The 21,000-nt window shown below is 45.6% G+C and overlaps 1 protein-coding gene across 2 annotated transcripts in view; it reads left to right on the top strand.

Moving 5' to 3' along the window:
• The window catches only part of DRC3 (dynein regulatory complex subunit 3), a 742,340-nt gene that overhangs the window by 698,034 nt on the left and 23,306 nt on the right, over nucleotides 1–21,000 (top strand). For both annotated transcript variants that reach the window (XM_069645719.1, XM_069645718.1), the window contains exon 12: nucleotides 10,559–10,690. In XM_069645719.1, coding sequence (XP_069501820.1) covers nucleotides 10,559–10,690 — 132 coding nt within the window. The remainder of the gene's footprint in view (nucleotides 1–10,558; nucleotides 10,691–21,000) is intronic.

Genomic DNA, 21,000 nt, shown 5'->3' with positions numbered 1-21,000 from the left:
ATCAGCAACCTTGTCCTACGCTGGCTCAAGTCCTACCTCGCCAGCAGCCACCAATTTGTTCAGATGGACTCCTCTAGATTACCAATGCTACCCATCACTTGTGGAGTCCCGCAGGGTTCCATCCTTTGCCCAATGATCTTCAATCTATACATGGAGCTGCTGGGAGTCCTCCTAGCAACACACAGCATCCACATCCACCAATATGCTGATGACACACAGCTATACCCGAAGATCGACTCCATCAAGGACATCCATAGGCTCAAAAACTGCCTCTCGCTGATCCAGTCTTGGATGTCCAGTGCATACTTGAAGCTCAACTCCTCCAAGACTGAATTCCTACTCCTCACTAATAACACCGAAAACCCAGACATACAGACCTGGCTATCAACCATGAACTCTGAGGGCTTCACACGTGAGCTCACCTTATGTGCCAAGTCCCTCGGTTTCCTCATCGACAAACACCTCTCCTTCAAGGCACACATAGCTAAGATAGCTCAGACAGCTTGGTATCAGCTCTCCCTCCTGCGAAAAGTCAAGCCCTTCCTGCCTCCAGACAGCTTTAGATTCACTGTTCAAGCACTGGTCCTATCTCACCTGGATGTAGGCAATGCACTTCCCGAAGACCTCCCGTCGTCCTCCCTTGTGCCCCTGAAAAGTATCATGCACGTGCCTGCATACCTCATAAAGTGTCTACACAGATACAACCACATCACCTCGGCCCTCATGGAACTTCATTGGCTCCCACTGCACACACAACTCACCTTCAAGTCTTGCTGCATCATTTATAAGGCAGTCACCCAGCTACCTAGTGGATAAACTCAGCTTCTCTGATGGACAGCGCACCACCAGAAGCCAGGACCTGTGCAGACTTGAAATCCGCCGCTGCAAAAAGGAAAGGACCAGAAGAAAAATCCATCTCTCCCTATGCCCCAAGACTATGGAACCTCCTCCCCGTCGCATCAGACTCTCCCGCAAGACCCACCCCTTCAAGTAATCTCTCTGTCTCAACACCTTGACCATCACATCGCCCCACTCGCCATCGGACTCACTAGACGCCGCCCGCCCCTCTCCTCCTTGCCACCCCTCCTCCGTGCCCCCCTGTATCCCACGTCCAGCATATATCTGTTCTTTTATTACCTCTGAAAAGCGCTCCATTATGCATCTGTACTGTGGTATACCTGTCACGTTCCGTCACTGCCGCTCCCGGGCATGGCAATTGCAAGCATATACATCGCTATGGCAACATCATGCAGGACGCCAGCCGTTCCCAAGATGGCGCTGATGCCCCACGTCACTCTACGCAATGAGGCAGACATCCAAGATGGCACACCGCACCGGGAGGTGAAGAACTCCGGTGTGTGTCTCTCTCTCTCTCTCTCTCTCTCTCTCTCTCTCTCTCTCTCTCTCTCTCTCTCTCTCTTCTCTCTTTTTTCTCTTTTTCTTTTTTCTCTCTCTTCTCTCTTTTTCTCTTTTTCTCTCTCTATTTTTCTTTGCTGTTCTGTTCATACCAGACAGCAGCGTGCCTACCAGAGGAGACGGGCCTTACCTCTTCGAGCACAATCCATGCAAGACCTCCAAGGTAAGGCCCGCTCGTGATAATACCTCTGTAAAGCATTCCGTTATATATCTGTATTGTTGTATACCTCTGTAAAGCGCTCCGTTGTTTCTCGAAGCTAGGTCAGCACTCAATGAATACCATAATAACAATATAAATGACTGAGTTAGTGTCTGCCTGTTTTGTGCTGGCATTGCACAAAGGTTCCTCCGTGCCTGCCTTGAATAGATACACGATAAATAACAAAGGCAAATCCTCCAGGAATCCAAGGACTTTTCTCTAGTTCACTTTACTGCATTTGACAAAGGCCAGTCTACGCATAAAGAAATGCTCTCACTGTTCCTTACCCTTGTACACACTTTTGATGGGGCCTGTGTATTTATTGAGAGTTCTCCTAACCCGAAATGGACAGAAATGGAAGGATGAAGTACATTCTAAGCCTCTGTGCCCCCATTCAATGTTCCCTCTAATTATTTTTCTCTGTGCGGAACCGGTTGACTGATGTGCGCACATTATTTTCCATGTGCGCAACTGACAAGTGAGGTAAGCCACTTTGTGAGCTACCATCGCAGAAAAGAGTTGGGAAAGGAATTTCCTCTTCCCAGCCACTGCAATTCTTAAAACATCTTACAACACTTTTTCCAAACACATAGGCTAAAATTAAATGTCATACGTGATTATACAGAAAACTCATCAACCAGTCCAAGACTTCGCTATCTGCCACAGTACCTTGCAAACATACTTTTGCACAGAGAAAAATGTCGGCCTCATTACGTGTTTGGCAGTAAGTGGTAAAATTGGCGGTAACTCCATTACCGCCAACTTCACCACTACACCAAATTACAATTTCGGGCCTGGAGTGGAGGATTTGCCTCCAGGAAAATCCTGGAGGTAAATCCTACAACTCAACGCCGAAATCGTCTGAATTTCTGCTGCGGTAATTCCGCCACAAAAGCCACATGGACTCAATATGAATGGGGAATTACACTGCCACCACCAGTTGTAATCTGGCGGACATTACTCCGGACCAAGTGGCGGTAACAGTAATTTGTTTGGCCTGTATTCCGCTCCAAGTCGTAATGAGGCCCTGTATGTTTTATGCCACTGGAAAATCACTCATTTGTATTACAAAACACAAATATCTCTTGACATAACTGATTTGGCTGTCGAGAAACTCAGACAGAATACATTGCTGATGGATTAATGGCAATTAAAAGCAATGTGTCAAAAACATGCTGAAAGGAGTTAAAATGCCACTTTAATGAAGTAATTCAAGGGCCAGGAGAACATGTTTCTAATAATTTGTGTAAGGATGATAATTGCATCAGAATAACTGCACCGTAGAATGTGATGATCCAAAATTCATGTGCCTCTGTTTACTATCCACATTACATACTCTTGGGGGTAGTGATAACACCAGCCTTAGACCTAAGAGACGTATGCACCAAGCATTTATACTCCCTAAAAAAAGGAAAATGTGCCTAACAAAAACGAGAAATAATGAACATATCATTGCTTCAACCCACAAAGCTCTATTGATATTTTTTTTCGAATTAGTGACCAGTAGATCAGTGGCATAGGAATGAACTCTAATAATATTAATGCCTGATCTCAAAAGAAATTTTATGGGGAAAAAACATCTTTTGATAAGCAGAAAGTATCCCTATTGGCAAAGCTAATTACTTTTTTACTCCCTGAAAAATCAGTTCACACCAAGTAGGGAGCACAATCTGATTAGAGCCCTGCTTGTACCCCTGACATAGGAAACGAAATGACAGGGCACATAATAAAGTGTATAGTTTGCCCACCCTTCCGCACCACAGCCTATATAAAATTAAACAAGAGCTTTCCTGAGGTTTATTATGGAGCTCTGTTGGAGAATAACACACATATATGACTTTTAAGTTAATTGCATCAATTCATCAGAGCTACAACTGATTGAGTACCTTTTGGATCACTCTTCTGTAATTCTTTGTGATCAGTTAAATAAGATGCAGGGAGATGCTAGAGACTGCACCCACAGAACACATGGTTACATTGAAAAGCCCTCAGCAGTTGAGCATAGAAAGAAAAAGAAGGTGCTGTTGTCTAGATGGGTACTGGAATTTCCTATCCTTTAGCAAACTCGCAAAACATTTCCTTCAGTGTACTGCCGAAACGTCTGACTTGGTCTTTGAAATTTGCTGCTTTGTTCATCACCCGCAAGGAGTGATGCTTACACCCATACCCTTCACCGGCCCCTGGCTTTGCCTTGTATACTAGTTGATAGAGCACGGTAAAAAGTGAGGGAGTGTAGCAGTAAACACTCAATGGGATATTTTCAGACCCACAATACTTTGCAAGCAAGGCATATTTAAATGCCTCAACATATGATGTGCATTGTAAGAATGTCATGACTCTGCATGTACACAATTCTTTTGCAGTGTATACAAGATTGTTTGCAACATACCCCACCCGTATATCATTGTGTAGGATTACACAAGTGCTCAGTGAAACTGTTTTGAGTTACCATATAATCTGTGATGGTCTATGCCCAAAGGAACGCTGAACACTTGGAAACAATGCAGATTGTGTGAAAAGCATTCTTCTGTCTGAATATCCGGTGCCCTGATACTAGGGATGATCAATCCAAGGCCTAGTCCATACCCATTATCCCTTGTAGGCCAAGTAAATGATATTGCAATGTGCTCTCTACTTATATGGTAATGTTAGTAATGCTAAAGTAGGAGACCCAAAGCATCACATTTGTCTTTTCAAAACCTTAGAGGGCAAATTAATATTTGAGTTTTATAATGCGTTAATTTACAAGGGGCCCGCTTCAAAGCACTTGCATGACATATTTACAAAGAAGAGGAAGTATGGGATTTGGTTACACATCCAAGTGACCTGCTTACTTACAGTTGGTAGCTGTTATTTGAGCTGGTAGTTTGATTATATAGCGTGGGTGACGCTTTTCGTAAGGCACAATGAGTATCAGAAATTCTGACGCGTGAACGTTATTCATGTTACAACAAACATAAAACAAGTGGATGTAGGTACACGTCTGCTAACCTTTCGCAGAGCCAAGAGAGGAAGAGTCAAGGTTGTCCGGTAGTATTTTAATGTACAATCGGGCAGAAGTTAGAGTCATAAGGTAAAAGTGTGGTAGAGTCAGGTTTAGGAGTCATGGGTGGGGAGGGAACATTTTTGGTTAATGTGTGCAGGCATATCTAGGTTAGATTCCTCTGTTCATAGAGCCAGTTCTTCATATTAGTTTTTAACCTCGTGTGTTGTATTTTGCTGTTAGGGATTTTAGGTGCATAGAAGTCTAACGCAAATTAGCAGAATATCAAGACTATTTCAGGTAATTGCTGTGGCTTGTGCCTTATTAAACCTTTTTGAATAGGGGAGAATTGTCTGTGTGTGCTGCTAAAAATCTTCTGAGCGGCTCCCAGAAGGAAGCTGTGCAAGCGCACATGCGCACAGCTTAGAGGGAACATTGCCCCCATGTACTTTGTCTGCCCTAGGCAAAGATTTCTGTGTTCAAGTCAATTAATTTAATTTTACATCACCTTTTACATGGGCTACTTAGATCACATGTTCACTGGATATTGTAGCTCTCGCAAAGAATAAAACAAAATTAAAGAGGTGGCCAACACCTTGTTCTTTGTGGGTTCGTTTTTGGAGGTTCTATCTCAGCTCAGATATTCAATCCATGAATCAGTTTATGAAAAGGTCCCATTTCTCCTACATCACAATTCCTGACTTAGGCACAGATTCCAGGGGCCTTCACGTTACGCTTTACCAGACACACAAGCTTCTGTCTCCATCTTCCACAGTCTCCTTGGCGACATCACCAGAAGACTCATCCAAGTCCCTTCCTTCTGAAGTTACCTTTGTCAGTTTCATGACATACATTTGGTCTGTCCTAGTGCCACTGCATTAAGATCCCAGGGAATTCCTGCTGAGTAGATGAACAGTTAGCACTCGAGGATGTTACATCCATATGCTGTTAATTTCACAGAGGAGACATCGTTTTATCATCTATTGAGTGACAAAGTCATACGGCCTAGGCCATGTGTAAGGATGCCCTGACCTCTTGAGCCCAAGGAGGCCCTCAGGCTAGGTGAAGTGCTATACAGAGGCGGTATATAAGGGATCTCGCAGATTATTTCCACACTTACGAAGAACCAGACAGTTGTAACAGAGTCCCCTTCCACAACTCTAATATCCAACTAAAACCTAGTTCATTGCTTCCTGAGAAAATGTTCTGATAGTCCTAAATGAACAACGCACCAATTCCAATTAATGAATGAAAAGTAAAAGATAAACGTATTGCAGCAGCATGGGTGTGTGGAGGGAGATGCACTGAGCGATGCTTACTAAGTAAAGTGATGGATAAAGCACTGACTTAGCTTCATAAAAATTACATACGTAAGACAGCACATACTGCCTATCAGACAAAAACAGCATAGCTTATAAACAGTGTGCATAGTTCCCATACTACTGCAAAAGTAATTGGGCCTCATTAAAACTGTGGCGGCCACGGAATGAACGGTGCCGGTAAGGGACCGGCACCGTTCATACCGGGCCGCCACATTACAAGTTCTGCAGCGGGTCCCTCTCTGTGCGCCTGGCCAGACCAGACGTGCAGAACGGGACGCGCTAGCAGAACAGGATGCTAACAACGGGCCCGTCATTAACGGGCCCGTTGTTAGCATCCTCCCCATTCCCATTGAGCCCTATGGGGGCTCAATTGGGAATGGGGACGTACCGGGTCTGGGTCCCGCGAAAGGGAATTACCGGACCCTCCAAGGTCAGAATGGCCCAGTAAGTCCCCTTTTGCAGGACCCAGACCCGAGTTTGGGGGTAGCCATGCGGCTAAAAACGGCCTGGCTACCTCCAAACTCGTAATGAGGCCCATTGCCACTGGTGTATGACATAATTCCAGGTGCAGGTAAGCTGCTTTCTTCAGTTTTGTAGGGGCCAGGGGCCACAAGGTCAATAATGGCAAAACAAAACTTATGAGATTTGGTAGAAACCGCAGCCATTGGACAAGGGTGGAATTGACAATTGAGGGGTGTGAGAAACCTGAGGGTATCTCACTGTCTGAATCACTGGGATCTCTTGCTCAGGTGGCCAGGCATGGCCATTGCCCTTGGATCCAGACCCTGGGGGGTGGACCAGTGCGTGAGAAACCCCTGGATGAGACATCCAATGGTGAGATGTGGTATTCCCCCCCCCCTATTCGACAATTCCTCCACCTTTATAAGTTGTTATGAATCCTGTCCCGTTGCCCCTCCCCAATTCCAACAATTATCAACATTAAAGGGAGGCGTAGGAGAAGAAATATATCCCGATCCGACATCTGCCTTCTTCACCCTAACAAACATACTTCGCCCCCATTGCCTTTTTCAAAACCACTGGGACGAATATGAAGAGGAACAGAGCTATGAAGATTGCCCATAGGAACCAATGTACCATGGCATGGATTCCTATGGGCAGTCTCCATCTTGTCCCATTAACGAGGGCAGGCACAGTCAGGCCTCCCTTTTCAACCGCCCACACCCGAAACTGTTAAAACCTCCCTACCATATAAAAAGCAAAGCACAGGAACACACTCTGAGCCAGCAGGGGATGCTGGAGAATACAAAAGCCAAAGAGAGACCATTTGATCTGGCAGGAACCTGGAAGGCCTGGAGGAGGGAAACCTACCTAAACACTGAATCTGAATGCCCAAGGGAGACTGCAGTGTGGAGAGGAAGCAATCACCCCAGGAGGCCAGGCCAGGGACAGCTAGGGTTGCCTGGCGATACTCACTCCAGAGTTCCTGCCCTGGGTGAAACAAGAAGACCCACGCCTTTGAGGGGCAGGTGGTAAGACCCTGACCTCACAACATCATCATCTTGGGCTCCTGCTGCTCCTAAAACGAGGCAAATGCTGTTTTTGGGGAGCTAGCGAAGGAGGAGCGAAAACAACCAAGGAGCATTCTGGGACATGCCGTCCAAAATGTTTAAACTTCTCAAATAAGAAACGAAGCCTGTGAATCCTGCATTTGGCGTTCGAGATATACACCGTCCCCCCACACTAGAGCATGAGTCTGGGAGGTGAAGCAGACACCCTGCATCGGTCTTGGCTCCCAGAGGAAATCCGCAAATGCAGCCGGTGAGTTGAAGAAAACGTATATGCAAGGCCGAGCTGTGTGCAGGCGGCAAAGGTGGAGCCAGAAATATGAAAGAGTGGCCTTTTGGGAATATGGCAAGAGTGTGAAGGGACAGAGTGGTCAGGCGCATTGCAGGTGCCCAGTCGAAGGTCTCTATCTGAAGCGTGCCATATCCTGAGAATAAGAGTGATAAAAGGAAAGTGAAAGGAATTCGAAGTGGTCATGCGAGGGTCAAGTAAAATCCTGCCCGCAGTCGAAAGACTTTGATATTTGTTAGTTAAAACAGTGGAAAAGAGTGAGTGTCAACAGGTCCGAGCCTGGCTAAGGGAGGCCTGTTAAAGTCTATGGAATTGTAAAGAGGTAACCGGCCCGATCCCGGCTGAGGGAGGCCCACAGTGAAATATACAGATTGAAAGACTAAAAATTGGTGAGAGGGTCCGAACCCGGCACAGGGAGACCCGGGGTCAACAATATCCCCAAAGACTTTATGGAGAATGCATGGTCCAAGCCCAAAGAAGGGAGATCAATTGTGAAATTGTAAGAAGGGGGTCCAAACCAGATCAAGGGAGACTTAGTGTGAAATTGTGAAAAGGGGGTCTGAGCCCGGCTGAGGGAGACCCAGGGTGAACAGTACACCCAAAGACTTTGTGACAGTTAAAATCTTAACCAGAGAGGATCTTTGTTGTTTGTTTTGAACAAGAAACCTTTAGTGGAAAAGAGACTTTGTCGCAGAAGGCCCGGATATTTGTATGTTGAACTGCATCCTCCTGCTAAGGGAAGCCAGAGTGTGTTTGAAGCTCAAGTGTGCCACCTTGTCCTGTGCTGAAAACATGGGGAAGGGAAAACAAGTATTCAGTTATCCTGACATATTATTTCTTGAACACTTTTCTTTTGCATACAACATTTTGTCACACCATTTATTATTAGAGGTAAGGATTGGCAATAGTGTTTTTTGTATAGGCCCTTTTTATTTATGGCGTTCAACCAACCCATTGAAGTTCAATAAACACCCTTAAACTGTGATCACTTGTGTTTGTCTTCCGTTTGTTGCCATGCCTTCCTTACAGGAGGAAAAGATGGAAGAAGTTGGACACTTTGATTATCTGAGTATTAGGATTACCAATGATGGAACATGGCGAGAGCATTTGACAAGGGCTAATGCTGGGTTGGGGAGGAAATACAATGCTATGGTGGCATTTGTCAATCGTGCTAAGCACCACTCTGTCGGTGGAAATATATAGGGGACACATTCTGGCCGGGGCTCTTTATGGTGTGTAAATATGGGGCTCAGAGTAAGTGTTTTATCAGTTACAGAGAATTACTTTTTTAAGAGGCTATTAAGGATACCGACATGGACCCCCAATATTCCCCTGCTCATGGACCCGGGTCTCCAATGCATTTCAGGCCAAATAGCCCTCACCGCGGTATTATTGTGGATATGCATATTTAATTTTTTACATTTGTAAAGCGCCTAAGCCTGGGGGCATCATTGCGCGGTATCATTCAAGTTACATGTAGGCAGTCCTCCAGTACAGAAGGAGAAGGATCAAATTAGTTACATATAGATGATGATACAAAAAAACAGATAAGTGTAAGACAGTCCAGGAGGGGAGTTGATAGGAAGGTTGGCGGGGACTGGTAGTAACGCACCACTAGCCATTACCAGACAACTTAGGCAAAGAGACATGTTTTTAGGGTTTTTCCTTTAGTCTAGTAGGGGGCCTCAGCCCTGTGGTTGGGAGGGAGGGCATTCCAGTGGTTAACGGCCACAGTGGGGAAGCTGGTCCCTCCTCCTCTGACCTTGGGTAAGGAGAGACGTTAAGCGTGGATGGATCTAACCGGTCTGGAGGAAGTGGGTCTCGTTAATGTCTGGGCTAACTATAGGGTGGCTGTATTGGAAAGGCACTTGTGTATCTCTACCATATGGGTTAGCGAGTTCTACACAAAATATCGGGGAGCACTGAAAGAGGCTTTGCTACTTAATAGGGAAAGTTCTTGTGGATGATTTCAACATATCAAGCAATTCCTGTATAGGATGAAGTGAGAAGATCTGTGGAATATGCCAGATTCCATTATTTCTGAAACCAGACAGATCATTATAGATGGACATACCGACTTTGTTTGCGGGGAGGCTGGGAGTATGTAACAAAGTGCCTACATCTCTCAATGGGCTATGAGTATTTGTTTTGCATGGACGGTTTTGTTATGGAAGGATACTTATCTGTCCTGGAAGATCTGATAAAACGATCCCTGTTTGTGAAGATGCGGCTGGTTAATTTACACGTTTGTGTGATAAAAGTGAAGTGGGACAGCAAAAACATTTCAACTTGTCCCTTTTGCACTGGTATCAAGGAATCTCTACGGAACTTTCCTTTGATCTGCCCCCGATATAGTGATACCAGGAATATGAATTTTAAGCAATGTATGACCAATAGGGGCATGATGATGTTGATTGATGCAGAAAATGTATGTAAACGTGCTAGAGTTGATGTAACCTTTGCAGTTCCCACGTTTTTGAATAGTGAATGGTGGAGGAGAGAGATTCTCATGAATTTGATATGTTGCATTTTACAGTGTGTATTAGGTGGAATCTTAAAGGTTGATGTAGAATGTCTGCTTAATGTATATGTGCTCTTGTATTGTATCAATTATTTTGTGTAAATTGTATAACTTTTATGGATTTTATCTCTGAAATATAGTTGAATTGAATGATAATTCCAGGTGCTTTGATCATAAGCAAATAGAAAAACTGATGTAGACCTAGCTCTCAATTCTTTTACTATTTTCTGTCAATGACTTCCTCACTAACCTGATATGTTTCTAAATGCATTCATCACAGTATTTTCATTGTTTTTCCAAAGTTACTTGTAGACAAAGACACTGTCATCAATGCAGTGGGGGCATCACATGACATCCACCTGCTGAAAATTGACAACAGAGAGGATGAACTGGTCACCAAAGTCAACACGTGGGCTAGCAACCTGATAAAGAAGGTAAGTGAACATTGCGGGCTGTCTGTATATTATGAACTGCACAGTGTTCCTAGAAGTGCAGCTCCTTGTATGCTATGCAACAGAATTTGTTGTATAGCATACATTTGGAGAATAGTGCAATGCATACTTTTTAGGCCCTCTCACGCACCCCCTGACTGGGACAAAGAGAGAAGGTACGTTTCAACAGATTTATTTAACTGAAAACGTTATAAGGTTCTTGCACTTGCTAAGCATGGGGTTTTCAACTAACTAAGCACTATGTCCAGATTGGCCTTCTGTTGTCCAGGGACTTTCAGTTCCTGGGCGAATACTCCTCTGGCATTGCGGGTTTAAGGGATCCCAAAAGCATCTCCATTTTAGAATCTAGTTGTGAGTTTCCTGTAATCTCAGACTTCGAGCACTAAGGCTTGCTAACAGTGCTTCCAAGCAGCATGACATCTCTAAGCAGTTTGCTTGGAGAGACATTGAGAGAGGCATCCCTTGTTCCCTTGTTCAAATAGGTTGTCTGGGGTCTGGCCCTTAACCCCTCTTCTCCATCCATAATCTCCCTGTCCTGCTCTTTCCTCCTCCGACCATCGTGGGACTGACCTTCCTACACTGGCTAACTAATACCTCCTACAATCTTCCATCTGTTATCTCTGTACTCTTTTCCTCCTCAATATTTCCTTCCCATTCTGATGTTACGTGTGCCTTAGCATGACCTCTACCTCCAGTTGTTACTACCTCTGTCTCCCAAATACCCTCTTAACTAGGGATGTAACGGTAGAACGGTATACCGTTAAAGATACCGTGAACCACTTAATTGAACAATAATAACCGTCACATTGTTTATACCGTTATACCGCTCATACCGTTAAGTGTGCTTTTCAATCTGATTTGGAAAGGCTGCAGTAAGCAATTGCTGCGCAGTCTTGGTTTTGCACTGTTGGATGTGCCGTCTGCCAAGTAGTTTCAGTTGGAGCAGTTTTTAATGCCATTCCATAAACCACACGTGCCTTACACAAAATCAATATGTTAGCAATAGGAAGAATAGATACAGTGCCAAGAAGGAAAAGGGTTTACTTTGGGGTGGCGGCTTTGGGGTTTATATATTTATAATGGATAATGTTCTCTAAACATATGGCAATGGGGGATTTCCCTGGTTCTATCAATGAATTTACATATAATAAGTCACACTGCGAAATTCACTCATCTCTGTGGGTATTCCCTGCTGCCATACCAAAGGCTAACATGTCAGTGATTACTGAACACCTTTTGGCCCGCATGTACGTGTGTGTGTACGTACGTGTACAAGTGTATACTACCATCAGCCTCCATTGATCTGTGGCATGCAGGTTATCAAGATGGCAACATGTTCATCTTCACCAGTAGCCAGTGGGGAAGCAAAAAGCCTAAATGACCACTTAAGAAAAGCTATTCAGTTTGCTTTGCCAGTTGCAGCAGGCCTCCACCCCCTCCCTCTCCACAAGTGTGTTTGTGTTTGGTGGAAGCAAGGCATTTCAGTGGAAAGTATGTTGAATAGCCCAATTCTGGCCCTGGGTGCCTGGTTTTGTTTGTGATGATACATCTGTCAATTTATGACCTTTTAGAAAATATTTGTTAAGATCAGTTAACTCCACCTGCTATACCGCGATAACCATGATATACCGTCATTTGGCAAGAAGGTTATCGTACCGTCATAAAACTAATACCGTGACACCCCTACTCTTAACCACTTCTTGTTACAGCCACCACTTTCTTAATACCTCTTTTTCCACCTGTTGTTACTACCACCTCCTCCTTAACAGGATTTGTAGTCTGTGTTACTACTTTGCCACCTTACTACTACTCTCAGCTCTCTGTGTTGTTTCCTTCCTCCTACTACATTCGAAAGCTCCTCTTCATCTTCCTCAATAGTGCACTGTGCCACTAAACATTTCACCTCCTCTTCAGGATCACCCTCCCCACCTGATGTTACCACCTCTTCTTCCTCGGCAGCAGCAGTATACTCCATCTCTGAACTTTTCACCTCTTAATGCCACCTCTGCACTGCAACCTTTACACTTCTCTGATATTAGCACCTCCTTCTTCTAAAAACCACCATCACTCTCTAAATCTTTTCACTTCTCCAATATTATCTGCTTCTTCCTCAGAATATCACCTCAATCTCTGAAACCTTGCATTTATATAATATTACCACCTCTGTCTAACAAAACCGCACTCACTTTAAGCTTTCACTAGCCAGTCTCACCTCTGATCTCAAGACTCTCCAACTTTCTCTGTCACACCAGCCTACCCTTCCTCCAATCTTCTCTGCTCACCAACTGCCACCAAATGCCAACTCCTCCTCCTTAGCTCCAGTTTCCTCCTCCAAACTGCTGTGTAGCTCCTTCAACTCCCACACCAAGCATCAGGAACTGGCTACTTTTCTACTTTATTCCCTCCTTCCCCTTGATGGGTATTTCATTGAGGGTCAGCACCTTTGGTTTGTAATTAGCTGAGGGCTGGGATTGGTTGTTGTCCCCAAGTGCACTTAGCATTGCTTTGGGCTTAAAGGGCGAGGCCAAGCCTATAACCAGGCTGTCCACCATCTTGGAAGCCAGTATTCCCCCTGTGACCCTACCGTGTGCTGCTTGTTCGATGCTGAAATCTGCTTCTCCACTGTACACTTTTTACGCTACTCAGTTCACTGAATAGTCTGTGGCCCTCATTACGACCTTGGCGGTAGCCATGCCGCTATTGGTGGCATGGCTGCCGCCGAAATTGCGTCCGGGTCCACAGAATGAGGAATTACCGGGCCATTCCGAGTTCGGAAGACCCAGTAATTCCTCCCTCCAAGGACCCGGACCCGGTCCTTCCCCATTCCCATTTCAGCCCCCATAGGGCTGAATGGGAATGGGTGAGGGAGCAAACAACGGGCCATTACGAGTTGGCCCGTTGTTTTCTCCCTCTTCCCCTCGCGGGACCCGGTAGGCATGCCTGGTTTGACCAGGCGTTACTTCCTGGGTCCCGCGAGGGGACCTCGTAATGAGGCGGTACGGGGTAAATGGCGCCGGCACCTTTTACGGCGCCGTTAACCCCGTACCGCCAGGGTCCTAATGAGGCCCTGTGTGTTTTGGAAAATTGGAACATTGCATTCCGAGAAGAGAATCTTTCTGCCAAGATATAATGCATCTGTAACTTAGTTTTACCTGTGGTAAAATCCCATGTTGGAAACCTGCAGAATATCTAACATTGCATTGCAGTTTTTAAATTACTTTGCTGATGTTCTGGATGAGGTTTTAGCAATGTTGCAACAAATCTTGGCTTTTTCTAGTGAGTGGAAATGTTTTCCCTTAAAAGGAAAAGCACTGTCTCCTACATTAAAGTTAAAGGTGTGTTTAGAGAGAGTTGCAGGCTCTTCCAATTGGAAGAGCCTGCAACTCTCTCTAAACACAGAGAGTGAGAGGGCAGAGAGTACCTTATGATTACACTGTATGTAACTGGCTTTAACTGAAGGGCCCTTTTTTTGTCTATTCGATTTCTCTTCAGGGGGAGGAAGTCCACTTCATGTAACTGTCCTCTGCCTTCAGAAAAAGGCAGGGGCCCTCTTTACACCTCCCAGCACGACACTATTGTCACCTTATGTGGGTAGTTGAATGCCAGAGCGATGTGTCCCATACCTCATCAAACTGCTTGGCATTAGGTTCTATTCAGAAACATTTTCAAGCAGGTTTCTCCAATGACTGCTTGCTCTCCATGATATTTGAGGCTGATTTGTTTTTTATTACAGTGTGCTACTTTGGGTTTGTCAAACTGGAAGCATTGTGGGATTGTCTAAATTGGGATTATCCCCTATAATCCATTACCCTATTGTCCACACGTTATCCAAAACACACTCCCCTACACACATGACCTACTACATCACTAGGAGTTGATTGACTCCTAGGTAGTGTGAGGGGTCAGAAATGTGAGGTGGACAACTTTGTGAAGGTTTTTCGAAGGATGCCATTCTATTAACTCAAAAGGTTGGATAAAGGCTCCACTATACCTACCCTCACAAGGGTTTCCCTGCCTAAAATAAACTAAAGCAAAACACTCTAGCAAAAAGATCTGGGTCCTTCACACGTATATACACAATACATTAATATAGAAATGTATGGCAGTTTAACAACAACAAATATAACAGTATAAGTCACACCACAACAGCTGCTTCTTCTGATAACCTGAGCGAACTCCCCTTCTACAGATTCAAGCAAGCTTTTCTTTAAATGTTCAAAAAGGATACGTAAATCCTGTGTCATAACAAAAAGTTCCACTTCAGTTCGCTTTCTAATACAACTTGACAACGCAAAAGTTCAATTTTGGATTCGATGGATGATTCACAATTGTTTCACAAAGCGTTCCTCTTTCCACTTGCAGCCAAGATCTTGAGAACGCTTCTTGTCATCAACAATGAATATTTCAGAACTTAATTAACTTCAAAACGAATGTCTTTGTCAGGATATTTTGGCACCACTTTAGCTTCAGTACTACTTCATCAAAATACTTCAGTGATTCTCCAATTACTTTGTCATAAGCTTTACCCCACCAGAGTACTTCATGTACTTCCACCTGTACATGAAGGTTAATCTCTTCCCAGGTTTACCAATTCTACAACACTCTGCTCTGGTTTATTCCTGCCAGAACAGAACCAGTGGTTACAAATGTTCTTGGCCTGGTATACGCCCATGCCATCCAAGACAAACGACTGCAGTTCTCTGTTCAGGTATACTCTACTGCCTGGACAGAACCAATTCTTACAAAGTCCTATGGCCTGGTGTATTCTCTTGCTAGGCCAAGCTACTACTTCTAAGTATTTCTGTGGTAAGGGTGAACTTCAGATATTTTAACAATGAATTATGCTTTACACAATTAAGTTTGAGCTATTCTTCAGGGTGCACAAGAATCACACAGGTGAAATTTAGTACACATACATGTTTGCCACATGCAAGAAAGGTAAAGCTTCCTTCCTCCTGAACCTCTACCATGAGAAGGGCAGCCCTTCCGCCGTTCTTGTTGCACCTTTTTTTTTTAGTGAAAATTTGGTTTTATTGGAGTTTTACAATTATGACATAATTCAAAAAATAATGCAAACATTGGTATATATCAAAGTGAGGTCACAACTTTTCACCCCACCTCCCACACCCGCCCCCACCTATCCCATGCCATGGTTTAATGGTCGATAACAACAACAGGGTCCAGCACATCATCTGAAGATGCAATGCGAGCATAGGATTGCTTCCGAAAGAAAGACGGTGCTCAAAAAACAAGGTCCAACATATAAAAGTCACATTTCCTGTAACAATCGATCTCTTCCCACTCCAAGGGGGTCGCCCCGATAGTATTGTTCCCATCGAGAGGACCGTCTGAGCTGATTACTTATGCCTCAGGCTATTTTCCCATATTTATCAAAAAATGGCAGCCATAGGGCCTCGATGTTAGATTTGGATTCATCGATCAGGTGGGTAAGATACTCCATATCATAGATTGCCTGTGTTTTCGCTACCCACTCCCCCTCCCCAGGAGGTCAGGGTGATTTCCATTTTTGGGCCCAGCAGCATCTAGCCGCGACTAGCATGACCTGCAACATATGGTCGTGTTTCACCTTGGGGCCCCCCTCAACCTCAATGCCGAACAACACCAGCCAGGGGGGACAGAGTTCTCACCATTCCGTCCACTCCTCTTATCCATGACAGGACCTCACTCCAGTAGGTCTGTGCCACCTGGCCCTTCCACCACATATGGACATAATCCCCCTTTTCAACGTGGCATTTCCAGCAGTGGGGGTCATAACCTTTTCTCATTCTGGCTATCCTCTGTGGGGGGTAGTGCCATCTGTGTATCAACTTCAGGGCCTGGTGGCGGTATTGGGGTGCAGTTGTGGAACGGTGTGCCTGCCTACAAATCTTGGTCCATCTTTTTTCCGTTATGGGGGTGCCTAAGTACTTCCCCCATTGTACTTGGGAAGATGGGGGGTCCCATGGGGTAGAGAACAACAAAAAGCTATAAAGCCGTGATATCACCCCCTTGGTACCTTTCTGTGTTATGAGGAATTTCTCAAAATCGGTTAGGTCCCGCCTGAGTGTGTCACCCCATCTGCTCTCGGTAAGGGCCCCCTTAAGCTGTAGGTATCGAAAGGGGGAGAGGTTAGGGAGGCCCAGGGCATCCTTCGGGTCACCTAGAGATATAAACACTCCATCCACCCAAAGCTGTCCGGCCCTAAAAAGACCCACCTCGTACCATTGCTGGAAGGCTAGCGGTTCGTTGATCCCTTCCCAAAGTGGCAGAGCCCAGATGCAGCTCAAAGGTGAGGGCCACGTCGTGAGCCATCTTAGGTAACCCCCTTCCTTCCAAGTAGACCACAGCACTCCCAACACTGGATGTTTTAGAATCCTTCTCGGAATAGATGTCTTGGGGACCCATAGCCACTCGTCCAATGTGACCGGCGAGAAGAGTGTGATATCCAGTGTTACCCATTGTTTCTTTGGGCAAGTCGTCAGATGATCAACAACGACGCGCAATTGTGATGCCTTATAATAAGTGTTTAGATCTGGGAAATTAACTCCACCCTCATCCTTGGGTCTAGTGAGAGTGTCATAAGCAATCCTGTGGGATTTACCGGCCCATAGATAGCGGAGAAGGGCCCGCTTGATCTCTGCGAGAAATGAGTTCGGTATCTGGGCTGGCAGCATTTGAAACAGATATAAGAATTTGGGGAGGATTACCAGTTTGATGGAGTTGAGGCGAGCCATCCATGAGAGGCCGGATCTTGACCAGTGTCCCAGGTCGTGTTTGATTGACCTCCCATAGGGGCAGGTAGTTTACCTTAAACAGATCTTCTAGGTGTGATGGAATTTGGATCCCCAGGTGAGAGAGTCCCTCTGTTTGTTTACAAAACGGGAGTTTATCGATGTATTGTCCCTCGGTCTCGTTGAGCTGGCCTGCCGGGAAAGCCACTGATTTATCTATGTTGACCTTATAGCCTGCCAGGGAACCATATCTCTCCAGACTATTCAACACCTCTGGGACTGATTGGGATGGTTTAGAGAGGTACAGGAGGACATTGTCGGCAAACGGGGTTATTTTGTAGTCAGTTCCCCCTATTTTAACACCCTCGATCTGATCATTAGTCTTGATTGCTATGGCCCAGGGTTCCATAACCAGGGCGTATATGAGGGAAGACAGTGGCCATCCCTGTCTTGTGCCTCTCTCTAAAGGAAAGGACTCTGACTCTCCTCCATTGACCACCACTTTGGCGGAATGATGGGAGTAAAGGGCCGTCTTCCATCCCCACCACCTGGGTCCCATCCCCAAGGACGACAGAACCCCCTCCATGAAGGCCTAGCTCACCCTGTCAAACGCCTTCTCCGCGTCTAGAGACAAGAGAAGAGCACCGTCGGATTTCACTCCATTTGAGCTCAGTATGTGCAGGGTTTTGCGCATGCTGTCTGCTCCTTGTCTATTTACTACAAAGCCTACCTGATCGGGATGGATCAGTTGGGGGAGACACCTTTCTAGACGTGTCGCCAGGATCCTGGTGAAGATCTTGGCATCTGTGTTCGGAAGCAAGATGGGCCTGTATGAGCTACACTCCGCTGTGTCTCTGCCTGGCTTAGGGATAACTGTGATTATGGCCTGCAGGAATGTCGGTGGAATGGTTTCTAAGGTTTTGATTTGGTTAAATAATTTGGTCAGTGGTTGGGTTAGTTTGGACTGAAATTGTTTATAGAAATCCGCTGTGTACCCATCTTCTCCCGGGGTCTTGCCTATTTTAAGCTTTTTGATGGCCTCTTCCACCTCCTCCTCTGTTATCTGCTTGTCTAGTGTCTCCCTCTCTAGGTCTGTGAGCTTGGGTAGGGGGTAGTCTTCAAGATATTTTCGAATTTCATCCAGTGATTCACCCTCTTGTTTAGTGTAAAGGGCCTTATAGAAGGATGTTGCACCTTTTTTAACCAGCTTCTGATACATAATGTCTCTTTCTCTGCTTCACACTGTTTTGGCAATGTGGGTTTAAGAAATTTTCTGTATCTGGGCAAAATTCTTCACACACTCTGCTAGGTTCAGTTATCTTGTTTTGACTTGGGCAACCCTGGTTATTTATCAGTTAACCTTGGTGTGTTTCCCTTTTGGCTTTGGCAAGAGTGGTTTGGGTTCTCTTCTAGAAATGTTGCCTCTTCGTGTGGTTGGCTATTATTATCACCCACTATATAACAATTACCTCCTTGAGGTGGGATCTTTAGAGTCTCTTATGTGCACTGCATTTGTTTACATCAGCTCGATTTGTGTCATTCTCATTCATTTGTTTTATATCATTTCGGTATTCAAAAGGGAGTCTGGTTTCAGGCAACGGGTAAACACGGAGCGCTCCGGGGTCTCAATATAACAGTGAACTCACCGGGTTTGTCGTATGCTCTCGTGTACCTTGCTGCTTTCAACTCGTCTACTTCAGTTCTCCGGCACAGTTCGGCAACCTCTCCTGCATGGCTTCCCGCATCTCAGAACCCTCACAACTCCCCCAGCGATCCAGTGCTTGCCTGCCACTGTTGAACGCTTCACTATGGGGAAAGTCACAAACAGGTGTAATTTCCGCTTCGCAAGCCCTGCAGCTGCTTCACAATGGGGAAAGTTCTGAAAAGGTGCGCTTTCTGCTGTCCAACCTATGCTGCTCAAATCTCGAGCCCATACAGCCCTATCTGGACCGGCATTAACTTCTCTCGCCACTCTGGTCCTGGCATCCGGGCTCTCGCACTATTTCTTCCTCTGCTACTTTGTGGATAATTCAAAACTCCTCCACCTGCTACTACTACTACGACCAGTGGTCGCAGTGTACGAAAAGAAGTAGTGGAACTATGTTCCCTGCTGGCCTGAACCGCTCCCCACAAAACCTCATCGCCACGCCCCCTCCCATGCACAATACAAACCGCAAAACACATGTGCCTGCTGGTTAAAGGAACGTCCAGTGCAGTGCACTGAAAGTACACGTTTCAACTGCTTCCTACACTTTTATTTTAAAATAAAAGTATGGGAACGGTAATACTTAATTAAAAGAAGTAGAGGAGCACTGCTCCTGCCCACTTCGACCACTGACTACGACTGCTCTCCAGATGCTGATGCTTTGGCTGCCTCGCTTTCTTCCACCTTGGTCTAATAGCCTGCACCTGAAGGGGCCTTTTATGCCTCTCAGCCATCCCCAGGTGTGGGTCCTTAACCTTAATGAGTTGCACTCTGCAACTGTGTATCCCTGCAGCCCTCTTCTCTGTCCGAGTACTGTGGGAATTCTGGAATTTGATGTTCCCAAAACAAAAGTCACTCCTTTCAACAGCTTCTATGTTACAATAAGCTATTAGGAGATTGGGGTCTCGGGGAAAATTACCTAAGGGGGTCTCCCATTCCTCCTGACCTGTTGCCCCTCTCGTGATCCTCATGGCTGACACCGCCCCCAGGGTCAGGATCAGAAAGCGTCTGCCTTTCCCTGGCCACATCAGAGGGGTTCCAGGCCAGGTTTCCTGGGTGAATCACGACTGATTCATCACAGTACATTGTTACCATAATACATTGCTTTAATGAGTAAATATTCCTGGCCATCACGTGATGTGCATCCCTCTGTCAGAGCCTGATCAAAGTGAGAATAGCAAGGCCAACTTTGCTTTGATAATATAATGGGCCTCTTCATTATACCAGACACTGTGGCACACACAAAGATGCTCCCTGACCTCGAAGATACATTCATTGGCATCACCGCTGCTCCTCCCGTCTCAAATCACGGTACAGCCCTTATCTCTCTGGGAACCTGGGTGCCCATAGATGACGTGATCGGGCACCACTGTTGTGTTTGAACTTCGCTTATGTATTGATCCCTAGAGTGCGGTGTCTGCAGTTCAAATAGGATGACCACTCTTAATGTGATAGCAGTAGTGCTCTAAATCTTCACCAGCCCTCTTGGTATCACAGAACTCCATGGCCTAGTCACATGAATTCAACCTTCAAAAGGCAAATCCCTAACCTTCCTCCCTGAACCCAACATTCCTTTCCCAGCTCCTCCCCGTTCTGCAGCTGCACTCAATTAACTGTTATGGGACAGTCCAGCTGCCTGTGGCCTTAGCAGCATAACTTTTCTCTGGGGGGGTGGGGAAGTGTGGGGGAGGACAGGGGTCTTGTCTCAGGATCAACTGGACAGAGCTGCAGCTCTATGTTAGGCCTGTTTCTCATACTTTCACAAAACGCATCCTGTAAAGTGCCCTAAAATTCAACATGGCGGAACTCAGATCTCACCTTTACCGCATCACGTTCCTGTCTCCATCTCACATGCC

Source organism: Ambystoma mexicanum, chromosome 2p (genome assembly GCF_040938575.1).
Source record: "Ambystoma mexicanum isolate Mex_15411 chromosome 2p, UKY_AmexF1_1, whole genome shotgun sequence".
Classification (NCBI taxonomy): domain Eukaryota; kingdom Metazoa; phylum Chordata; class Amphibia; order Caudata; family Ambystomatidae; genus Ambystoma; species Ambystoma mexicanum.
This window is presented reverse-complemented; position numbering and strand designations above follow the sequence as displayed.